The sequence below is a fragment of the Aedes albopictus genome, chromosome 3 (assembly GCF_035046485.1).
Source record: "Aedes albopictus strain Foshan chromosome 3, AalbF5, whole genome shotgun sequence".
NCBI lineage: Eukaryota > Metazoa > Arthropoda > Insecta > Diptera > Culicidae > Aedes > Aedes albopictus.
The window spans coordinates 189,505,469-189,528,527 of NC_085138.1; the positions used below are offsets into that span (position 1 = coordinate 189,505,469).

Consider the following 23,059-nt stretch of genomic DNA (forward strand, 5'->3'; position numbering starts at 1 on the left):
CAAATCGCCATGGATGTTGGGAACCTCTGGCACCGTCGGTTGGGTCACGCTAGCCAGACCATGATGAACACGTTGGTGCGGTACAATATGGCGGAAGGAATCGGGCCGAAGGTCAATGCTGTTGGATTCTGCGATACCTGTGTCTTTGGCAAGCAATGCCGAGAGCCCTTCGATGGAACTCGTGAAAGAGCTGGACGATTACTGGAGCGGATACACTCGGACGTCTGCGGGCCGATAGATCCCCCGGCCTGGGACGGATCAAGATACTTTGTGTCTTTCATCGATGATTACAGCCACTTTGCATGCGTCTACGTGATGAAAAGGAAGTCTGAAGTATTTGGTCGTTTTCAAGAGTATGAAGCGATGGCGACTGCCCAGTTTGAGAAACGGATCAGCAAACTAACAGTAGATCAAGGAAGGGAATACTGCTCGAAGGAACAAGAAGCGTACTACAGACGGAAGGGTATTCAAGTCCAACCGACCGTAGCGTATTCGCCGCAGCAGAACGGTGTTGCGGAGAGATTCAACCGCACCCTGGTTGAAAAGGTGAGGACAATGCTGATTGACTCGAATATGCCGAAGTACATGTGGTCCGAAGCGGTGCTTACTGGTACGTTTATCCTGAATCGTTGCCCTACTGCTGCTGTTCCTGATAATCGTACACCTGCTGAGTATTGGACCGGTGCCAAACCTGACCTTTCCAAGTTGAGGATTTTTGGATGCAAGGCGTTTGCCTGGGTGCCTGGTCAACTGAGGAAGAAGCTAGATAACAAGAGTCGGGAAGCAGTGATGATTGGCTATGCACCCAACGGCTATCGACTCTGGGATAGGACATCGAGGAAGGTCTTCGTTGCCCGTGACATCAAATTCGACGAAAACTCTTTACCGTACTCTTTAGAAGATGATGAAGAATCGAAAGTTCCGTTGGTGATTCCGACGGTGTATCCGGCCGAGGAGACTGATCAGCAGGTTAATCAGGAAGATCCGATTCCGGTATCGAATGGCGACGAAGATGAAGCTGAAGTTGAATCTGACGATCAATTCGAAAACCCTGGCGCGCTCCCTTCACAATTGAGAGGTAATGACTGTTCGGAGTCTAACACCAGGCGTAGTGAACGGGAGCGCAAGCTCCCAGGTAAGTTTTTCGACTTTTTAACTGGGTTCAGAGCAACGTCTGCTGGCAAAATTCCGACATCCTCAGATCCCCCGCAAACGTACGATGACATCAGAGCGCGAGATGACCGGCATCTGTGGTTGGATGCAGTTGGTGAGGAACTCAAATCCATGGAAGCAAACGTTGTGTGGAAGCTGGTGCCATGTCCAACCGGCGTCAAACCCCTCCAATCCAAGTGGGTCTTTCGTACCAAAGAAGATGAGGAAGGAAATCCTGTGCGGCGAAAGGCAAGACTGGTCGTCAAGGGATTCTTGCAAAAATCTGGATTTGACTACCACGAAACGTATGCCCCTGTTGCGAAGCTGACGACGATACGAATGGTCCTGGCCGTCGGTGTTCAACGAGGATTCCATTTTCACCAAATGGATGTGAAGACGGCGTTCCTTCACGGTGATCTGAGGGAAACGATATACATGGCAGTTCCGGATGGCGTCGAAGCGAAACCAGGATCGGTGTGCCGACTGTTGAAATCACTTTACGGGTTGAAGCAATCCCCTCGTTGTTGGAACGAGAAGTTCAATCAAGCGCTGCTGAAGTTGGGATTCGTCCGTTCAAGGCATGACTATTGTCTATACACCCGTACCGACGAGAGGGGGAATGATGCAATTTACGTCGTTCTCTATGTTGATGACCTACTCATTGCTGGATTGAAGTTAGCAACAATTCTGAAGCTGAAGCGTGAACTGTCCCAGATGTTTTCGATGACCGACTGCGGAGAACTCAATCACTTCCTTGGAATCAAGATACGTTATGATCGAACCAACGGGCGGATGATGTTGTCTCAAGAAGCGAATTTAGAGAAGATGTTCCAGAAGTTTGGCTTGTCGGAATGCAACTCTACAAGGACCCCAATGGAGAAAGCGCTGCAATTGGAACGGGAGATTTCCGGTGTAATTGAAGAACCTTATCGGGAGCTTCTAGGAAGTCTAATGTACGTTATGGTTTCGACGAGGCCGGACATTTGTTTTTCTGTCGGATACTTGGGAAGATTCCAAGCCCAGCCCGGGCATCAGCACTGGACGGCACTTAAGCGAATCGTGCGCTACCTAAGAGGAACAATGGACCATTGCCTAACCTTTACCCGAGACGACCAAGCAAAACCATTAGTGGGATTCGCGGATGCAGACTGGGCTACCGACACCGAAGACCGGAAGTCAGTGAGCGGTTTCGTGTTCCAGGTATTTGGATCAACTGTGACCTGGTCAAGCAAAAAGCAGACGACGGTGGCAACCTCATCGAGTGAATCAGAGTACGTTGCATTAAGCGCTGCAGCATCGGAAGCAGTTTGGCTTGCTGGTGTACTGAACGATTTGGGCGAGAAGATGGAACCTGTAACAATATTTGAAGATAATCGTGGTTGCATCGGCATGGCTTAAAACGCGGAGAGCAAGAGAGTGAAGCATATTGATATAAAACATCACTTTCTTCGTGATCTGGTGGCTGCTGGAAAGATTTTGGTCGAACCGATAGCAAGCAAGTATCAAGTAGCAGACTTCTTCACGAAATCCTTGGACACTGGACGATTCGAGGAACTGCGGAAGGAGATAGGAATATCCAAACGAGAGGGGGTGTTAATGAGGTAGGCGTTGGATAACTGTCTTTGACACTCCTGAAAATTTTCAACCTTATTCCACACCAAGACACCGAAGTGTACAGAAGCTTTTTACTATTAATAAAACTTGTTCGTTGTTGTTTGAGCCGCGTCTGTTCATTCCGTCCAGCCCTCCCCACACCGTATTCCTTCATAATTTAATTTTATTTTCGTGAAATCAAACAAATTACTTATGACGATATCTGCGACAGATCCAAAATCCATGGCAGAGAAGCCATGAATTTATTATTTCAGCGAAACACACCGTTATTAACATCATTTCCGAATATTTTCGGAGCAAAATTCAATTAAGTAGTCTTCAACAGTTTGTAAAACTTTCAAAAAACTCACTATTTTGAAAAACTCCAAGATATTGGCAAAATTAAAAGTAGTTAATATTAATTCTTATGAAAGTTTTAAAATATGGTGAAATTTCTGATTTCTATTGTGGAATCTTTGTGGGGCCACTTTCTAATACATTTCAAAATCAGTTTGCGGGCCGCACAAAACCAGGTCGAGGGCCGCATGCGGCCCGCGGGCCGCACTTTGGTGATCACTGCTCTAAACCATTGCACATTGGGCATTCGGGAGAATCCGCATGCCCGAAGCGGTGTACAGGAGATGGCCAAAATGTTTGGGATAGGCAACTTTCTTTCGCCAACAAAAAAATTCAACATGCTGTAATTTTTCATAGAGTGCATCAAAAAATCTAAAATTTTGACTGTTTGACTGTCAACCTATTATATGTGCATCTTTGGTACAAATTTGGGCACGATTGAATGATTTTTCGCGAAGTAAGAACCGTTCGGGTAAACACTATTATTGAGACAACTAATTTTTTAACTGTCATATCTCGGAAACCAGTGAACCGAATTGAATGAATTTTTTAACGTTCATCAACAATATATTGATACTTAACTATGATTGAAATTTTTATTAATCATGAACGCTCTGATCTAGTACTGTACAATTCACGATGAATGAAACACTGAAAATGACATTTTACTGATAGTATTTTCTATGTTTAATTTTAATCATATTCATGGTGCTGTCATGTACAAGATTATTGCAACAAATCTCACTATCACATTTGGTTTCTACTAGGTATTTTCTTAGCTTAAAATTCATCATGAAAGCTGTCAGCTGTGTTGATCATTTTCGAGGAAATAAATATTGATGCTTTAGCTATTATCTGAAATGATAAAATATGAATGTAACAAGTAGGTATGTATACCAATTTCAAATAATATTTGTGCGATTTACCTCATGCAACGTCAATTTCCGATCAGCGTTCTTATCAGCCAGCGCAAACAAGGCCGAGGCTTCCTGAATAGCATATCTGGGATGCCGTGGATCTACGTACGACAACAGCTCACCCCGGTCGGCTTTGCCATCCTTGTTCTTGTCAATAATTTTGGTGAATTCCTCCTTACGTTCCCTTTCGGTTTGCGAAAGGATTATCTTCTTACTGCTTGGATCCGCCACTCCATTGGGTAGGACGTCGGAGAACTCACCGATTGTTAGTTTGTCATCGCCATCGACATCGAACTGTCGCAAGATATCGTCTACCAGGTTCAGCAGATTGACCGTGCTGGACTCCGGATGTCGAAATGAGAGAAACTCATCCAAAGTTAGACTCATAGGATCGGTTCGGGCTGCTTCCATCCAGAGGGCTTTATCTCGTGCGATGGATTCTTTTACCTTTCGATCTAACGTATCGAAGACATTTTTCCTCATGCTGCTTTCGGCGATTCCTTTTTCTCGAAACGAATGGGATTGGTATTCGTCCCAGCTGACTAGTCCGTCTCGTGGTTTTTGATCAATTTCCACGAAGGTAGTTGGATTTGTACGTATTGCATTGTCAATGTGGTCCCTTATTTTAAAGTTAATATATTTGGCAAGCTCCTGCACGTTCAGATGTTTATCCCTATTAGTATCTGCCCTGAAAAATGTAGTTATTGATAATGCGTTAGTAAACTTTTTTTTTACTACGATGGATGTTTGGAAATATAAATAATAATAATCTCGAGTAACATACATTTTCTGTACACTCAGCGAAAAAAACTAGCGAAATTCATCGAAATACCTTATGAAAATTTGCTATAACTTATTCTTATGGATGACATAAGAATACCTTATGAAAATTGATCGTGCTTGCTATGACAAATTTCATAAGATAGACTTATGGAAAGAACAAAAAAATCTTAAAATGATGCAGACTGGATTCGATCCATGAACGTCGGGATCACCTAGCCCGTGTTTTATCCACACGGCTACCGACGCTTGAGAATTCTATGTTGCTAAACATGAATAAAAGCCAAGCTGTGAGACAATTTTACGTCATAGAGTGACCTTATGAAATTCATCCAAATCATTATGAATTATTTAAAGGCCGTTTCATAAGTTGGGCCTTATGGAAATCTTAAGGTTATTTGGCTGAGTGTATGAATTTGATCCAGGGTTCCTGATTTCGACTTTTTATCTTCTTCCACATGCGAAGACAGTCAGCAGCGAACGGTTGTCGCTTTAGATTGCGTGCTTGCTTGTCAGCGACGACAGCAAACTCCGGCGAACGGTGGGAAGCCACACTTGGATATTACTCATTCGTCCACATTCACATCGCAAGCGATCGAGCGGTGATGCGATTCGTGAGTGATATTGTGCATACGAATTTTTGATGTTTCCAAAAAATGTTTATTATTTTCTTTGCTAATCTAGCATTTCAACAACAATACATTAAAAATGTATGCATTACATGCAAAAATTCTCTTCTAGTTATGATAATAGCCGCTTCGACCGCTCACCAGCATTCTTCACCATTCGCCATTCATTCATTCGCGTGCGATCCAAACTGCGACGAATGGCAACGAATATCCATGCCGACCAATTTGCGCATCGCTTCCCACTGGTGATGGGGTTGCATGTTTGATCATGACTATTCGTTTGCTGCATCTTTCTCGATTCGCTTCAGCAAAGAGGAGTGAATATGATTGGAGTGAGGCGAATATACCGATCCTTGATTTGATCAACTTGTATAATGTAGGTATGGCTAAATTTGGGTATATGTGAGTTACATTCCTAGTTTCTACACAAGTAGAGTTACGTTTCTTATACCGTCTATCGTCGCTTTGCTCGGAGAAGCCGAAATATGTCTACGACACATCAAACAGCGGCTGTTTCGATTAACTTATGAACGCTTAGCAAGAAAATAGGGTCAGTCTACATTAGACCCTACCGGTAGTGTGAAGGAACCGGTTCCGGGTGTCCCGCAGCAAATGGTCAAATATAAAAGGGAGCACCCATTAAGTACTTCACGCTTACTTTTGGAGCTTTCAAATCCCCCCTCCAGTGTTCTCCACTCATACACACCAAGTTTCACTGGCGTACAGCAGCACAGATTTCACGTTCTAGCTGAAAATTCAGATTTTGGTGCGTCGATTGAAATGCTTGTTTTCCACACATTTCTTTAACTCGCAAATGCAAAAGCAGCCCTCGCCTTCTTGATCCATGCACCCATCTCGATCTTGGTGCTGCCATCGGCCGTCATTTGGCCACCAAGATATTGGAAGGTTTGAACATTCTCCTTTGCCTGTCCAGCTATCGCAAAGCTAGAAGGGTTGACCGTGTTTACATGCAACGATTTGGTCTTGTTGACGTTGATGGAAATACTTGCCACCGGGGATCGATTGGCAAGATCATCGAGCTTGCTCTGTATATTAGAGCACCGTTGAGCTAGAAGAGCAACGCCATCAGCCAATTCGTGAGTAATAGGTTGCCACAGCAACCCACGATTTGGTTCACGACCAATCGCACCTACCAGGATCTGGAACAGTAGCGGTGATAGTATACATCCTTGCCTCACTCCAGCAACGGCCCGGATGGGATCGGACAAAACACCGTTGTGCAGTACTCTGCACGAAAATTCTCTGTACTGTGCTTCAATGAGGCCGATGATTTTCTCAGGGACACCCTTGCGCCTGAGGCTTCCCACATATTTTCGTGATTGAGACGGTGGAAAGCTTTTTCGTAATCAAGGAACACCTGGTAGAGAAACTCTTAGAATTGATCGATTTACTCCAGGATGATATGAAGCGTGTCATACAGTCCACACAGGAACGTTCGGCGCGGAATCCTGTCGGAGATTTGCGTTATGCGGCATCCGGTTAAGGATGACTTTTAGAGCACTTTGAGAACGATACACAGTAACATGATACCACGCCAATTATCGCATACAGTCCGGTCACCCTTTTTGGGTACCTTTACCAAGACGCCTTGCATCCAGTCGGCCGGAAATGTCGCGGGTTCCCATATGTTGCGGAATAGTTGATGCAGCAGTTGTGCAGATACTACGAGGTCGACTTTGAGCATCTCAGCTGATATGCGATCGAGATTTCATGCTACGGGTGGCTGTTTCTATTTCCTGCACTGATGGAGCTTCTGTGTTGACACGGATAATGCGTCGAACACTTGGCGGATCATGCTGAAGTGGTGATGGCATTGCTGATACTTGAAAAAAGCTTACAAAAGTGCTCGAACCAGTGTTTCAACTGGTCAGCCGGGTTGGTCAATAACTCTCCAGACGTGTCTTTCACGGGCATCGTAGCATTCATTTTAGTCCACTAAGGCGACGTGAAGCACCGTAGAGGAGACGGATGTCGCCAGTGTTTGCAGCTTTCTCACCTTTGTCGGCTGGTGAGTCCGCCCACGCTTTTTTGTCCCGTCTACATGAGTGTGTTATTTCCTCCTCGAGAGTCAAGTAGCGCTGACGGGCTACGGCTTTGGCCCCTCGTGTTTTCGCTCGTTCTATCGCGGCTTTGGCGTTCCTTCGTTACTCTATCTTCCTCTAGGTATCATATGTGATCCACTGCTTTCTCCGGTTTGGAAAACACGCCGAAAGACAAAACGTTGAATGACAAAATGTCGAATGCCAAAACGTCGAACGCCAAAAGGTCGAATTCCAAAACGTCGAAAGGGACAAAACGTCAAAAAACAAGTAATGTAAATAAAAAATAGTGATTTTTTTATTCTTTTAAAAGAACCTCCTTCTTTCAGGCCTAGTGGATACCGCTTCTGATTCATACAGAAGGCCCTATAGGTTCAATACCTGCCCCGTCTCTTTCCTCATACTTTGCATCGTTTGATTTACTTTCTCCCTATTTTCTACATACAGGGGATGGCCAAAATGTTTGGGATAGGCAACTTTTTTTCTCCCACAAAAAAAATCAACATGCTGTAACTTTTCATAGAGTGCATCAAAAAATCTCAAATTTTGACTGTTTTTCAACCTGTTATATGTGCATGATTGGTACAAAATTGGGCTCGATTGAATAATTTTTCGCGAAGTTAGAACCGTTCGGGTAAAACACTATTTTTTAGGCAACTCATTTTTGAGCTGTCATATCTCGGAAACCAGTGAACCGAATTGAATGAATTTTTTAACGTTTATTAACAATATATTGATACTTAATACAACGTTATGAAATGTAATATTTTCTCACGACGAATTAAGTTATACCGGGTTGAAATTTTTACCCATATAGAGGAAAATAAGTCAAATTTACAATACCATACAAAAATTGCTAAATGTGTTCTTTCTTCAATCTAAATAGGCTCTAATATATCTGATTAGAGATAACTTGAGAACAGAAGTAGAAAATATTTGGACATCAACACTAAAATTTATTGACATTGACGTAAAAAAAATACATTTTGTCGAGAAATATCCAAAAAGTGTCAACCCATGATAACTTTTTTCAACGTTCAAAAACTTTCTATGTTTTAATAGTTAGTGATGCATCTGCATATTGTTAGTGTACGTTCAAAATTTCATTCAATTCGGTTTACTGGTTTCCGAGATATGACAGCTCAAAAATGAGTTGTCTAAAAAATAGTGTTTCACTCAAACGGTTATAACTTTGCGAAAGTTTAATCAATCGAGCACAAATTTGTACCAGTGATGCACATATAACAGGATGATAAACAGTCAAAATTTGAGATTTTTTGATGCACTCTACGAAAAGTTATAGCATGTTGATTTTATTTTGTGAAAGAAAAAAAGTTGCCTATCCCAAACATTTTGGCCATCCCCTGTATACTACTCATATGGGTCATTCCATATGAAGTGACCGAGAAAATGTGAAAACTTGCAACCGACCATCACGGATTTGAACCAAATTTGGTTGAAACATTTGTTTAGATGGAAAAAGAAAAAATCCAAATTTTGGTGCCGATCGGATCACCCCTCGGCCCGTGGCAGCACCCCTCGTTTTGGCCGATATGAAAATGATCCTCTCTTTCTTTTATTTTTATCATTGAAACGATTGCACCTACACATTTTCGACCTTCGGCTTTTTCAAAGGAAATCGTTCAGGGATTCCAGAAAAAATATTTTTTTTTGATACAGTGTTGCCAGATATTATATTTTTCAATTTTAAAACTAAAAATCGATTTTTCTCAAAATACGTATATTTTCATTTTAAAAATTTTGATTCCATCGTGTTTATCAGACGTTTTTCAATCGAAAAAGCTTAACTCGCCAAGGTAATTTGCGTCGTTCCTGAGATATAGCGTTTTCAAGAAAAAATATTTATTTTTTTCATATAAAGTATCATATAAAATCAGGTGCAGTTTATAAATTTCGTAAAAAAAACATTGTTCGATGCCATATAATCACGTTTTGTGTTGATTTGAACAATATCGAGTATAAAAGCGGTCGGTCACTTGGCGTGGAATGACCCATATACATATCCGTTCATTACCATCGTTAGAATCAGAAACGGGTTGAAAAAAGCCGTTTCTCTTCCTTCCAACTTACTACGTACTGAAACACTCGATTCTATATCCTTACGCCTCGCATCCACGCGTCAATGTGTAAAACCTCTACCAATCATATACCTCCAACACTCTGACATCCGCATGAATTTGTGCAGACTCAGAAATATCCCAAGTAACCAATAAGCATTTAAAATAGCATTACTCCAGTATTATAGTAGTCCTTACGACAAGGCACTTAATGCTAATTGGCCGTATATGCGCCTATGGGGCTGTTCATAAACCACGTAGACCAAAATTTGGCCACCTCAGACCCCAACCCCCCCCCGTAGACTTTTGTCCATGCGAAAAATTTGAAATTTGTATGGAGCGTAGACTTTGGCCAGACACCCCCCCTCCCCCCAAAAAGTCTACGTGGTTTATGAACAGCCCCTATAGTGCTACTTCACAGCAGGTTTTGGCAAAATAACGGGCTGCCTCAGTGCAACACCTTCAGCAACGTCGTATCAAAATGTCAAAGAAGCTTAACGCCTCGTCGAGCAAAACAAACCAAAAATAGATTTATGTCCGCTCCTCGCTCTTCGCGCTTCCTCGTCCTTGCACACTCCAGGTGATGTTAGATCGTACTTGTTTGCATATTTTAATAGTTATTTGGATTTGAACTTACGATCCAGAGATTATTCCATGTTTGGTGCACAAGTTTCAGTTCCACGCTACAGGATACGCCACAGCTGTTCCGATGGCGTGCGCTGATTTAACCCCCAATATAAAGAATAATTCGGAAGCAGCTTCAGTTCCAACACCCAAAACTTGTTTTCTGTGCACAAAGCATTTTCATTCCCTCTTCGATCTAGCATATGATTCCCTCTTTCGCATAATTTTATGACCCGCCAAAGCATTCATAGATTCGGTACATACTTTTTGACGAAATGATACATGGTAATTGTTTGATGGCCATGTTCCTAATCTGAACCAGCTGCAGCAATGTTGCTGCGGAGCTTTTTGATGAGTACGGGAAAAACCAAGGGAAAAATGTATAAGGAACTCAGATGTACAAATATGTCAACAGAGGTATATACTATGTAAGAAAGTTATCAAACACGTAACATATCTTCCATACTCTTTGTTCTTAGCATTTGAAGAGCAGTTAAAAAGCATTCTGAATGCTTCCAGGCGAAAACACCTCAAGCAGTTTGTAGTATTAAATGTTACTTATCTCCTAACTAAGCTATCCCCAATCACTAGTAGGCCATGACAGAGAACAGACTTTGACACTTGACTTAACTACATCATTCCTGAATAAACGCTTAAACCGAAAGCACGTATTGTTTTAATTGCTACAAATATCAGAAGTGGGATAACCCAAAATGTCCCTGCGAAGTCATTTGCGATCGGATGTTGAAGCTCTGGAGAATCTCGGAACAGGCTTTCCTTCTCTCGATGCCAACAATGAATCTGGTACGATGAACGCAGGATCATATCACGAAAATAGAGCGGGAATTGAACGCGATAATCGCGGCGGCATTGGAGAATTTGGAAGAAGCGCGGGTGTTGCAGTCAACCTCAAGTTGGATGAATTGTGTGCCGTTTTGCCGTACTTTTCCGGATCTCCAACCGAAGATGTGAACTTTTTCACCAATTCAGTGGAGCAAGTAAGAAGAACATTCGCTGTTGAAGAAGAAGTTATGAAGTTAGTGATTTTCAACCACATGCATGGAAATGCGAAAGTTTGGCTGTCTTCACAACCGGAATTATTCACGAAGCATTATTTGGAAGTACTCAACCTGATCAAAAACTCCTTCAACGTTGCAGTTAGTTCACTGGAAATTAGAAGAAAACTAGAACATCGTAAGTGGAAACAAGAAGAAACGTTTTTGGAATATTTTCTCGAAAAAAGAAACCTTGCCATGCCTTTGCGAATGAATGAAGCTGAATTCGTCGAATACGTAATTGAAGGAATCCCCGATCGTCTATTGAAAAACCAAGCTAAAATTAGCAGATTTTCGTCAACTTCAAGTCTCTTGAAAGCTTTCCAAACCATTCGGCTAACCAGAATAACTTTTCCAAGCGCTCCTGTTTGCTTCAATTGTAATTCAGCTGGACACATCGCTGCAAACTGTTTCAAACCAAAAAATTACCATAAAGGAGAAATGTACAACCGACCACCATTCAAGAGGATTACTGGTGAAAGAAGGGACTGTGCAAACGGAACATCACCAAGGCTTGCTGTAGTCCAGAACCAAAACATGGAGAATAAGACTGTAGACTTTGACGGACTGGTAGATATTGAGTTAACTGAGTTTAAAATTCAATTGAAAGCTTTATTTGATACAGGAAGTCCAGTTTGTTTGATACGTCTTGGTTTGGCAAAACGCGCAAAAATTGTTCCGTATAATAGTAAAAGATCTTTCAAGGGTATCGGAGGAACTGGACTAAAGATTGTGGGTAGATTAGTTACTATGGTAAAAATTCAAAATTTATTTTGCAGAATTAATTTTTTGGTGGTTCCTGACTCGGATATATTTTCCTACGATGCTATAATTGGAAGAGACGTGATTCTTGACCCTGGAATGAAAACAATAATTGAAGAGAGCAGTATTCGCGTATTTCAAAAAGAATTTAAGGATGATACACCCAGAGCTGATGTAAAGGTAAACACTATGATCTGTAATTTGAATACCGTTAAAAATGTGGGTAATATTGGTGAGCATCATTTGGCAAGTTTGAATCATATTTTTAAGGACTATTATTTTAATTTTCAAGGACCGATTTATCCTGAAGTAAATTACGAAATGAAAATTGTATTGAAAACTGCTGCACCGTTTCATTTTAAGCCGAGAAGACTTTCTCAGAACGATAAAATTAAAGTAAATAACAAAGTTGACGAGTTGCTTAAGTTAGGGATAATTAAAGAAAGTGATTCGCCATTTGCGAGTCCTATTGTAGTTATTCCAAAGAAAGATGATGATATTAGATTATGCGTAGACTATCGAAAATTAAATAAGGACACGTATCGTGACAATTACCCATTGCCGTTGATAGAAGACATTTTTGATAAACTAAAGTGCAAAAAAGTATATTCCATTCTAGATTTAAAATCAGGTTTCCATCAAATTAAAATTGCTTCTGAGTGTACCAAATATACATCTTTTGTTACTCCAAATGGACAATATGAGTATTTAAGAGTTCCTTTTGGCCTATGTAATGCACCTGCTGTGTTTCAAAGATTCATTAATAAAATTTTAAAGCCTCTAATAGATGAAGGAAAAGTTGTTGTTTACATTGATGATATTTTGATTGCTTCTGAAACAATTGAAGAACATTTTGAAATTTTAAAAAGAGTTTTGGAAATTTTAAGTAAAAATTTATTGGAACTAAATTTGGAAAAGTGTAAGTTTTGCCTTCATGAAATAGATTATTTGGGCTATACTATTAACGAATTTGGAAGAAAACCAAGTAAATCTCACATTGAATCGATATCCAATTTTCCATTACCCAAAAGCACAAAAGATGTTCAGAGATTCTTAGGTTTGACTAGTTATTTCAGAAAATTTATCAAAAACTTTTCTTCGATTGCTAGACCTTTGTATAATTTGTTAAAAAAGGATACTGAATTTGCTTTTAATAATACCGAAATCACAGCTTTTGAACTTTTAAGAGAAAAACTACTATCAGCTCCAGTTTTAGCAATTTATGATCCCAAAGCTGAAACACAATTGCACTGTGATGCGAGCTCTCATGGTTTTGGCGCAATTTTACTGCAAAAGCAAAATAATGGAAATTTTCATCCAGTTAGTTACTATAGCAAGAAAACAGATGAATATGAAAATAAATTACACAGTTTTGAATTGGAATATTAAAATACATTTGGAGTCGAATTCTTTCCCTAACTTTGAACTAAAAAATGGAGTACTATTTCGCAAGCACAATACAAACCTTTTACTTGTAGTACCCAAAACAATGATTGACAACATAATACGAATTTGTCATGATAAATTAGGTCATATTGGTATAGAGAAAACTATGATAGAGGTCAAAAAGTTTTATTGGTTTTCAAAAATGAGGAAAATAGTCAAGAAGTACATAAATAATTGCTTAAGTTGTATTTTTTACAGTCCATCCGATACAAAAAAGGAAGGGTTTCTTAAAAATATTGATAAAGGACAAGTGCCATTCCACACCATCCATTTGGATCATTATGGTCCAATTCAGTTACGATCGTCGAAAAAATTTAAATATATTCTTGTTATTGTAGATGCTTTTACGAAATATGTAAAATTTTATCCGACTAAAACAACAAACACAAAAAAAGTGATTGATAGTTTGATGTTATATTTTAACTACTACAGTAAACCAATAAGAATTATAACTGATAGAGGTAGTTGTTTCACTTCATCAAGTTTTAAAAAGTTTTGTATGGATCGATGTATTGCACATAATAAAACAGCAGCATATACTCCCGAGGCGAATGGACAAGCCGAAAGAACCAATAGAACTTTAACTCCAATGTTAGCTAAATTTATTGATGATACAAACCTTCCATGGGACAAATTACTTTCAAATTTGGAATACGTCTATAACAATACTTATAACAGAGCAATTAAAAACTTTCCGAGCATGTTATTATTTGGTACACAACAGAATAATCCAAATTTCGAAACCAATAATATTGAAATGTTTGTTAAAAATAATCAACCTACATTACAACATCGCAGTTTGTTAGAAATTTGAGAACAAGCTCAAGATAATATACTTAAATTTCAGGCTTACAATAAAGATATGGTGGACAGAAAGAGAAAAGCAGTTCAAAATTATAAAGAAGGAGATTTTGTTGTTTTGAAAACCAGCTCAGATAATAAACTATCTAAAAAATTCAAAGGTCCTTATGTTGTAAAAAAAATATTGCCAAATGATCGTTACCTTATTACAGATATTGACGGTTTTCAAATTTCAAATTTGCCATTCAGCTCTGTATGTTCGCCGAATAACATGCGTAAATGGCTCTCAAATTCCAGTTCACTTTTAGATTATAATGTCGATGGGGACATCGACGAGTCAGGATGACCGAATGTAGTATTAAATGTTACTTATCTCCTAACTAAGCTATCCCCAATCACTAGTAGGCCATGACAGAGAACAGACTTTGACACTTGACTTAACTACATCATTCCTGAATAAACGCTTAAACCGAAAGCACGTATTGTTTTAATTGCTACACAGTTGAAGTGCTAATTAACAGCCAAAAGCTTTTGAGCAGCACAGCTTATGCAAGGTAGCTATGCATTCCAGCTTATCAAGGCAGCTATGCATTCGAACTGCTTATGTAGGGCAGCAAGCAGTTCAAATGCTTAATACAGTCTGCTCTACGGCTTACTCAAATGCTTAGTGGTTACCTGAGATGTTCGGTCTGAAGTAGATACAAACCTTCTAACGTAGCTGGAGGATCACCAACACTCACACACTAAAGATGCCTGCTAGTCCTCGACAGATATCTTATTGATTCCTTAATTGTGTAAGGGTAGCTGGTCTGACGATACTGGAGTAGCATCTACGGGCGATGAATCAATCTCAAGCTCAGTTTAAGCTTAAAGAAACCCCATTTTTTTCATTTTTCGACGATTTGTCCTTTCGAGGTGGGGTCCCTTCGGCGGTTTGTCTTTTCGACGTTTTGTTCTTTCGACGATTTGGCATTTGACGTGTTGTCACCCATCCGCTTTCTTCGGGTGCGTAGCACATCCAAATTATTATTGCCGGTGGCGATGAAGGCTTTCTTGGTGGCGCTCCATTGATCTTCTACGATGCCACCTTCCGGAATATCCGCAGCACGCTTCTTTATCTCTGGATCTCACCGATTAGGAGATGATGGTCGGACGCAATGTCGGAACTGCGTTTGTTCCGCATATCAAGAAGGCTCCGTCTCCATTTTCGATTGATTGCAGATTTGGTCGATTTGATTTTCCGTGACGCCATCACGGGAAACCCATGTCAGTTTGTGCACTGGTCGATGAGAAAAGGGCGTTGAAGTCGCCCATGAGGATCTTGATATCACTCTTCGGGATTTTGTCCACGATAGCATTCAGTTGGCTATAAAAGTTCTCATTGTCTTACATTTCGGCAGCATCGGTTGGCGCGTAACATTGAACCATGGTACGGTTTCGAACCCGTGTTCTGAATCTGGCTTCAATTATTCTCACACTAATAGGTTCCCACTTCATGTGTGCAGCATGGACATGAGCACTGAGCAGGAAACCAACTCCATGGTGGCGAGGAGCGTGTTCACCTCGTAAACCAGAGTAGAGCAAAATTTGACCCTACACCAATCTTGATTCTAAAGTTCGGTCATCGGATTTCGCTCAGTCCAAGGATCTCAAGCTCATACGCCATGCATCTTTGGCTCAGTTTACTCTGCTGGGCTAGGGTTAATACATTCCAAGTTCCAATTCTTGTCCGTTGTTTTGCACTAAAAGTCGTTGCCGTTGAATCAGTTCATAATCTTTCATTTTCGGTTTGTGTAACATTTCTCTGGGTTCCGGGAACTGTAGATTGTTGTCCCCAGGTCCCCTATCCCCTGTGGTGGGGCTGCCACCTTAGGTATAGTTTCCTGTGGAGGAGCATTTCATACTCAGCCACTGGATGTTAGAACAGAGGCTGTTTGAACCACACCTCCTTGGTGAACAGACGCTCGAGACGTAACTCCTCAATCTAGTCAGAAGCTGAAGTCAGAAGGACAACAGTGCCCAGGCTGCACTACCAGCTAAGCACACAACTCTTAGCTGGAGTTCACCCTAATGAAAACTAAATAAACCACTCTAATGAAATATTGAAAAGATAATGGCTTACGATGCATGAATTTATAGACTCTAGTGCAGTTTCATTTTTGTGAGATACAACTTGCACACTCACTAATATCAGTAGGCGTATGCTGCAAAAAGTTGACATTCAACCATCAGGAGGAAGTAGTGAGATGCGTCGCTGGCAAACCCGGATTACATTATTTTTTTCTTGGAATTAAATGTATTGGGAAGGTGTGACCATCAATGATAACTGAGAACTGTCCTTGCCTCTGATAGACAATCCGTCCTATGCCAGCTCAAGCTGTACACCTCGCAACGTTAGTTGTTCATTGTACTAAACGTGAGCTGACCCGTAGAATTGTTTTAAGCACTCCCTGCGCTTGGATTTCTTCCCGTGTTGAATTTACCTGCCTTATCCATTACACCCATTATGCCCCTACTGCATCGAAGAGCCTTTTAATTGACAGCTTACTAATGTCGAATTCGCCAAAAATCCAGAAATAAAATGTGAAAACTAGTCTTTGCTGGCTGGTTTATAAGGTTTCTACCTAGGTTTCTACCTAGAATTCTGGGGTTTCCTCAGCTTACTCGCAAAATTTGACATTTGGGCGACGCGCGGTCCTTTGCCAACTCTGCAGGCAAAATTTAGCATTTTTCGCTCAGTTCTGTTCGTTCGGTCACAAAACCAAAACAATGAGAAACAAATGTGTTGTGTTGGTTACCGTGAGGTAGCGCAGGTGATTAGTGAGGTGTGCAAATAAGCACTGTGCAAAAAATATTTGCACAGTAGTCTAATTAAATATAAAAAACTCAATAATACAGGCGTACTTCGATAGTACGTACCCTCGTTAGTATGTACATTTTGCCTCGATAGTACGTACACCAAAATTTAGTTTATTTTTAATCTACAAAAATAAGTTCGAACCATTAGTAGACGTATAGCAGAGACTCCGATACTATGAATTTGTGTTATGCAGACTCCTTTAACACGGATTTTCAGTAAAAAGTAGTTTTAAAATGTAGCGAAATGGAAGGCATGAACGAATACGTTTGATGTAATGATTGCAGTATTCTTCGCTTTACAGAGACATTTTCTGCCAGCCATTACATCTGGCATCTTCATTCTGGCGTTACATCCCAACTGGGGAGTACTGCTTCTCAGCTTAGTGGTCTATAAGCACTTGCACCCCAAGCAACACACATGTTATAATAGTGTTACGACAGCGCAAGTTTTGGTTGTATAGAAGTTTATTTTACGTAATTCTAACATTGTGCTGAAATAACGTAAAATAAACTTCAATACAACCAAAACTTGCGCTGTCGTAACTTTTATATAACATGCGTGTTACTTGGGACAGTTATTAACTAAACGCTTTCGTTACCAATAGAACGTTGTAATAAAATAAAAAGGCACACGATGGTTCTATTTTGTGTGGTAATAAAAATACTCAATTTCTTGGCGAAGATTACTCTCCAAAACATGAATCAAACCCATTAAGTTACTTATCCAAACCATTGATTTCAGTTCACTTACTTGTTATTTTTTTTTGTTTTCCAACATTTTTTTGCGAAACGTATAAAATATTTGACAGTTTTCCATGAGTTCGGAAATTTAAACAACTTTGACTAACGTAGGTCACTGCAAACCGCGGTGGCTAAGGAAAATGTTCTTAGTTTTTTACGTTTCGTGGCTTTGTTGTTTACGATTCGGACTCAAAAAAAATCGTCAGCTCTCACATTAAAAAAAAAACGCCAGCTTATCATGAGTGTTTGGATTCAATTCAAAATGGGGGGTATGCGTGCGTGTGATGTTTTATAACTTGGTGGTGGCTTGGTGGCTCACCTCACGGAGGTCCTTCTGGGATTCCACAAGAATTCCATCCGGGACTCTCCTAGTGGTTTGTCCACAAATTTGTTCCAGAGCTTTCTTCTGGAATTCCGTAAGCTCTTAATGAAATTCTTCCGGAAGTTTATTTAGGATTCCTTCAGAAGTTCCCTCTGGGAGTTTCCCAGGAGTATTTTTTTCTGAGATTCCTTAAGAGGTTCCACCTGGGGTTCCGTCAAAAGATCTTGCCAGGATTGTTCCAGGAAGTTCCCCGAGGTTCTTCTAGAGATTCCTGGATTTCTGTAGAAATTAATTTCGAGATTCCTTCAGCATTACTCCTTCTAGTAATTTTTCCGGAAACTCTTCCAGGTCTTCCTTCCGTGGTTTCTCCACAAACTTATTCTAGAATTCCTCTAGGAGGGAGCTATAACTAAGTTGCTTTTTCATGTGTTTATTGAAAAAAATCCTACAGAAACTACATGAGGAATTCCAAAAACAATATACTCCAAAAAGTTCATAATGAACTCCAGGAGGATTTCCATTACAAACATCTGAAAAAAATCCAGAATAGTCTGCAGAGATTCTTGACGGAGCTCTTGGTAGAAACCAAAAAAACAGTCCCTAGATGATTCCTGGAAAAAAAATCTCGAAGAAATCCCGGAACCAGTTTCTGAAAGAATTCCTAGAAGAAGCTCTAAGAGGAATCCCGGAAGAAGTTCCTGAAAAGTAATTCCTGACAGTCACCCAGAAGAAATTCACGGAAGGAATTTCCGAAAGAATCCCGGAAAAATCTCAGAAAGATTACCTGGTGAATTAGTGTAGGAATCCCAGAAGGAATACTTGAATCAGAAGTAGCTCCCAAAAAAAACCGGAAGAAGTTCCTGGAGGGATCTCGGAGAAGGTTTTAGAGGAAAACTGAATGAAGTTCTTGTCATGGATCTTGTAGGATTTCTGGAAGGGTTTCAGAAGGAATTCCTGGAGAATTCCCAGAAGATACTCCGGAAAGAATCTCGTATGAAATTCCAGGAATTAATCCTTACGGATTGTTGCAAGGAGTTTTTGAAGGAATCTCGTTAAGAATTTCTGATACAATTTCCAGAAGAACTCCTAGAAAAATTCTGGGTGAAGTTGCTAGAATTTACAGGATTACCATCTGGAAGCCCAAAAAAATAAATCCAGAGACATCCTAACAGAAACTATTCGGTGAATCTCGGATGAAATTCCTGGAGGATTCCGGGGATTTCTTGAGAAATTATGAAAGAAATCTCTTGAAGTCCGAAAAACGAAAAAAAATCTTTAGCAACCGTGGCTTCCATTGTCCTATAGGCTGTACCAATTCGGGTGAACCCGAATTGTGGGATTCGGGGAAAGACATTTCGCTGTCTCGCTTGCTTTAGGGATTTCTTCAAGTTTCAAGTTTGTTTCAGTTCCGAAATTCTTTCTGGGATTCCTTAGGTATTCTTCCTGGAGTTTCTTGTGCGATTCCTAATGAGATTCCAGGGTCTCTTTCAGAGATTTCTCCAGAGGTTGCTTCCGAAGCTTCACCAAGAAATTCCTCTGTAATACTTTCGGGACTTCCAGGACTTCTTCAGGAATTCCTTCCTGAATACCTCCAGGAATTTTGTTCCGTGAATTCTCCATGAATTAATTCCAAGATTCCTCCCGAAATTCATTCCGAGATTCCTACAGGAATTCATTCTAAGATTCATCAAATAATGTTTCTTTGAATTCCTCCTGGAATTCCGGGATTCTTCCAAGAACTCCGGGATACCTCTAGGAATCTCTTCTAGTAAAAAAAAATTAACTCTTGCAGGTGTCTTAGAAGAAGCAATGTTCAGAAGATTTTGAAAATATCACGGAAATAAATATTGCGGGAAAAAATACTTCTAGAATGTTTCTATAACAAGATGTAATTGATCTAGATTGATTGAATTATATCTAGACCAGTTTGGATGGTTCTAAAAGATAATTCAAATAAAATCAATATAAGTTCCCAGAGACGAGATGCCTTTACGAAGCATCTCCAGAGCACAAGAAGATTTTTCCAATAAAGATAGGATCCTAAACAAGCAAAATTACGTAATTAATAAACGGATCCTTAGGCCACATGTAATTTTTTTGGCAATCCTGAAGTTCTGGAAATAGGATAATTTTCCAATTGTTGCACGGTTAAAAACTCGCCTATTGTTGCACACTCCATGTTATTCTTATGAGGTGTGCAACAATTGGCGAATTTTTAGCCGTGCAACAATTAGAAAATTATCCTAATATTCTTTGATTTGAAAATGAAATTTGAAATAAAAATTTGTGTTTCGATAGTACGTACACTAAACGAAGCGATGGTGTACGTACTATCGAGGTATGCCTGTACTATTATCTTATTTTTTTTTATTTTCCTACAAAAAGAACCACCTTAACTCAAAATAAGCGAACCACCCAACTCAAAAAAGTTGCAAAAAAGCCCCAAAAATACATATGAAAAATAGATAACACCAGATCTCGACGTTTCATGCATTTTTAAGACATTTAGCATAAAAAATATTGATAAAAAATAAAAAAGTAGATCAAGACGATTCAACAGCTACAAGCTATCTTCGCTTCTTGGTGCACAATTCCGTAATCAATTCCATTAGTTGTTGTACGATGCACAGCGTTGGTCTAAATCACATTTTTCCAACAGATATCCATTCTCTAATCTGCATAATCAATCTGTTGTGGTAATCGTTGCACAGCTGACATTGTAACTCAATAATGAAAGTGAAAGAGAAACTGTAGCCAGAGACACGATTCACTGCTCATGAAATTTTCACGTATTCTTGGGACTATTTTCGTGTTTTAAAGTGAAACGGGACACCGTGTTTTTTTCCTATCTTGCCTCTCTTTCTAACAATTTGCCTCGCGATTTTGAAGATGGTAATCTCGAGTTCTATCGCGCTGAAGATGCTGATAACCAATTTTTTTTTTTACTTGTGCCAATCAGCATATGCACTGCAAGTGAGCATACACAATGATGGGTTTTTGTTGCAAAATATGAAGTAGAATCTGAGATTACCATCTTAGTAGCAACAGAGCAATCTTTAAAGAAGTCCGATTGAACTGAAATTTTGCATGGTGACTTTTTTTAGGAGACTATTGTGAAATTCGAAAAGTCGATTTCCATTAGCACCCTAATGATTATAAAAATGGATTAATGATTAATTTGCGAAAGTAGTGCGATTGAGATTGAGGTAGCTGGGTCATTATGCCGAAGTACGATAGGCCGAATGGCTCAAAGCCGGTAGCCTAGTTGAATGTTTTGTTTATGTTATATGCAAATACCTCAAAAGAACAGCCAATACTCAGCCAATAATCAGCCAATTGCCAAAGAAAGAAAAATCTCTGATAGGTGAGCTCATAGTTAGGAAATATTAGTATGCTCTAAACGTCTAAACGCAAGGTATGTTGCAGAACATTAAACAATTTTCTCATAATTCAAAAAACAACATTTTATCGTCATTTATGAATGAAATTAGAATTTTGGCCTAATGATCTGATACTTGTGATTAAGATTAATGACTAATGAGTCATGATTAAATGTATACTAATAATTATCGCTGCCTAAGAATTCACGTTGCAACATTCGACATAATAATACGTACTTGTTGAAGGCATTGCTTAGCTCCTGCATTGCAACCTCGTCCACGTTGTATATCACAGAGTTGGAGTCACCGTCATTCTCCGCTGTATCCCCCCCATTGCTTCGCTTTCGCTCCGTCGATCCGTTGGTAGAATTGGCAGGGAATGCAAGCATCAATATGCAGGTGATAAAAACCAAATAAAACAGCACGGGCAAGAGGGTGGACCAGCGGGGAATCCGCATATTACGTAATATTTTGACGATTAGACCCATTCTGTGGCTGCCGCCGCCGGTGTTATGCGCCACACAGCCCCTGAGTCGTGAAGCGTTCCTATGTGGAGGTCTGAATGTATTATTGCGCTGTCGATATCTCTAGCTCACTTTGGCCCGATGGGAAAGTAGATCAAGACGATTCAACAGCTACAAGCTATCTTCGCTTCCTGGTGCACAATTCCGTAATCAATTCCATTCGTTGTTGTACGATGCACAGCGTTGGTCTAAATCACATTTTTCCAACAGATATCCATTCTCTAATCTGCACAATCAATCTGTTCTGGTAATCGTTGCACAGCTGACATTTTAACTCAATAATGAAAGTGAAAGAGAAACTATAGCCAGAGACACGATTCACTGCTCATGTCTTTAAGGTCTGAATATATTGAGTAGGAGCCTTACTACGACTGTGCGAATGCTGCGGAGTAGACCACCGCATCGTGTTCGGAAAGTGAGCGCCAAACCAGTTGTGCTCTGGAAATATGACGAGTACGTATAGCAGCTATAACAATCCCACGTTGTGTCCCACTCGCCAAAACAAAACTCGTGAAACCGCTCCGGTAAAAGATACCCTACCCAAACAAAAACGGTTTGGCTGCAGCATTGGAGCATGGCGAGGGGTCGTCAATCAATATCGAGATTCGAGAGAGAAACAAAACAGAGAATCTAGGTGGCCGCTTGCATGGCTTGTGTGAATTTGATTGGCTCGGTTCGGAGAGTGATTCGAAGTATTTTTGCATGTATGAAAGCTTTCTTTAAAGCTCTTTTTAGCCAGAAAGCGCTTTTAAAATTGAGTTGTACCAAGAGGGAGTCGTTTTTCTTGAATTCATTGAATTATTGATCACTATGAATACGTACGAACTGAATTAGTTATATTTCAGGGATGAAATGACGGAAAAGGCCATGCCCTCAAAACAAATGTAACTGTATAACCCTCTAATACCCAAATTTTTGATTTTGATCTTAATATCATTTTTCGTCATCTAAAATCGATTTAAACATGTTTTGGAGGATG

General features: G+C 40.0%; 1 protein-coding gene across 1 annotated transcript; it reads right to left on the bottom strand.

Moving 5' to 3' along the window:
- Positions 1-3,760: 3,760 nt before the first annotated feature.
- LOC109429149 (45 kDa calcium-binding protein) lies at positions 3,761-22,563 on the bottom strand. Its single transcript, XM_019704999.3, has 3 exons — positions 21,794-22,563; positions 4,029-4,707; positions 3,761-3,957 (listed from the first exon to the last, which is right to left on the bottom strand). Exons 1-3 carry the CDS (start codon positions 22,042-22,044, stop codon positions 3,883-3,885), a joined length of 1,005 nt encoding a protein of 334 aa, XP_019560544.3. The 5' UTR covers positions 22,045-22,563; the 3' UTR covers positions 3,761-3,882.
- Between the last annotated feature and the right edge of the window lie 496 nt (positions 22,564-23,059).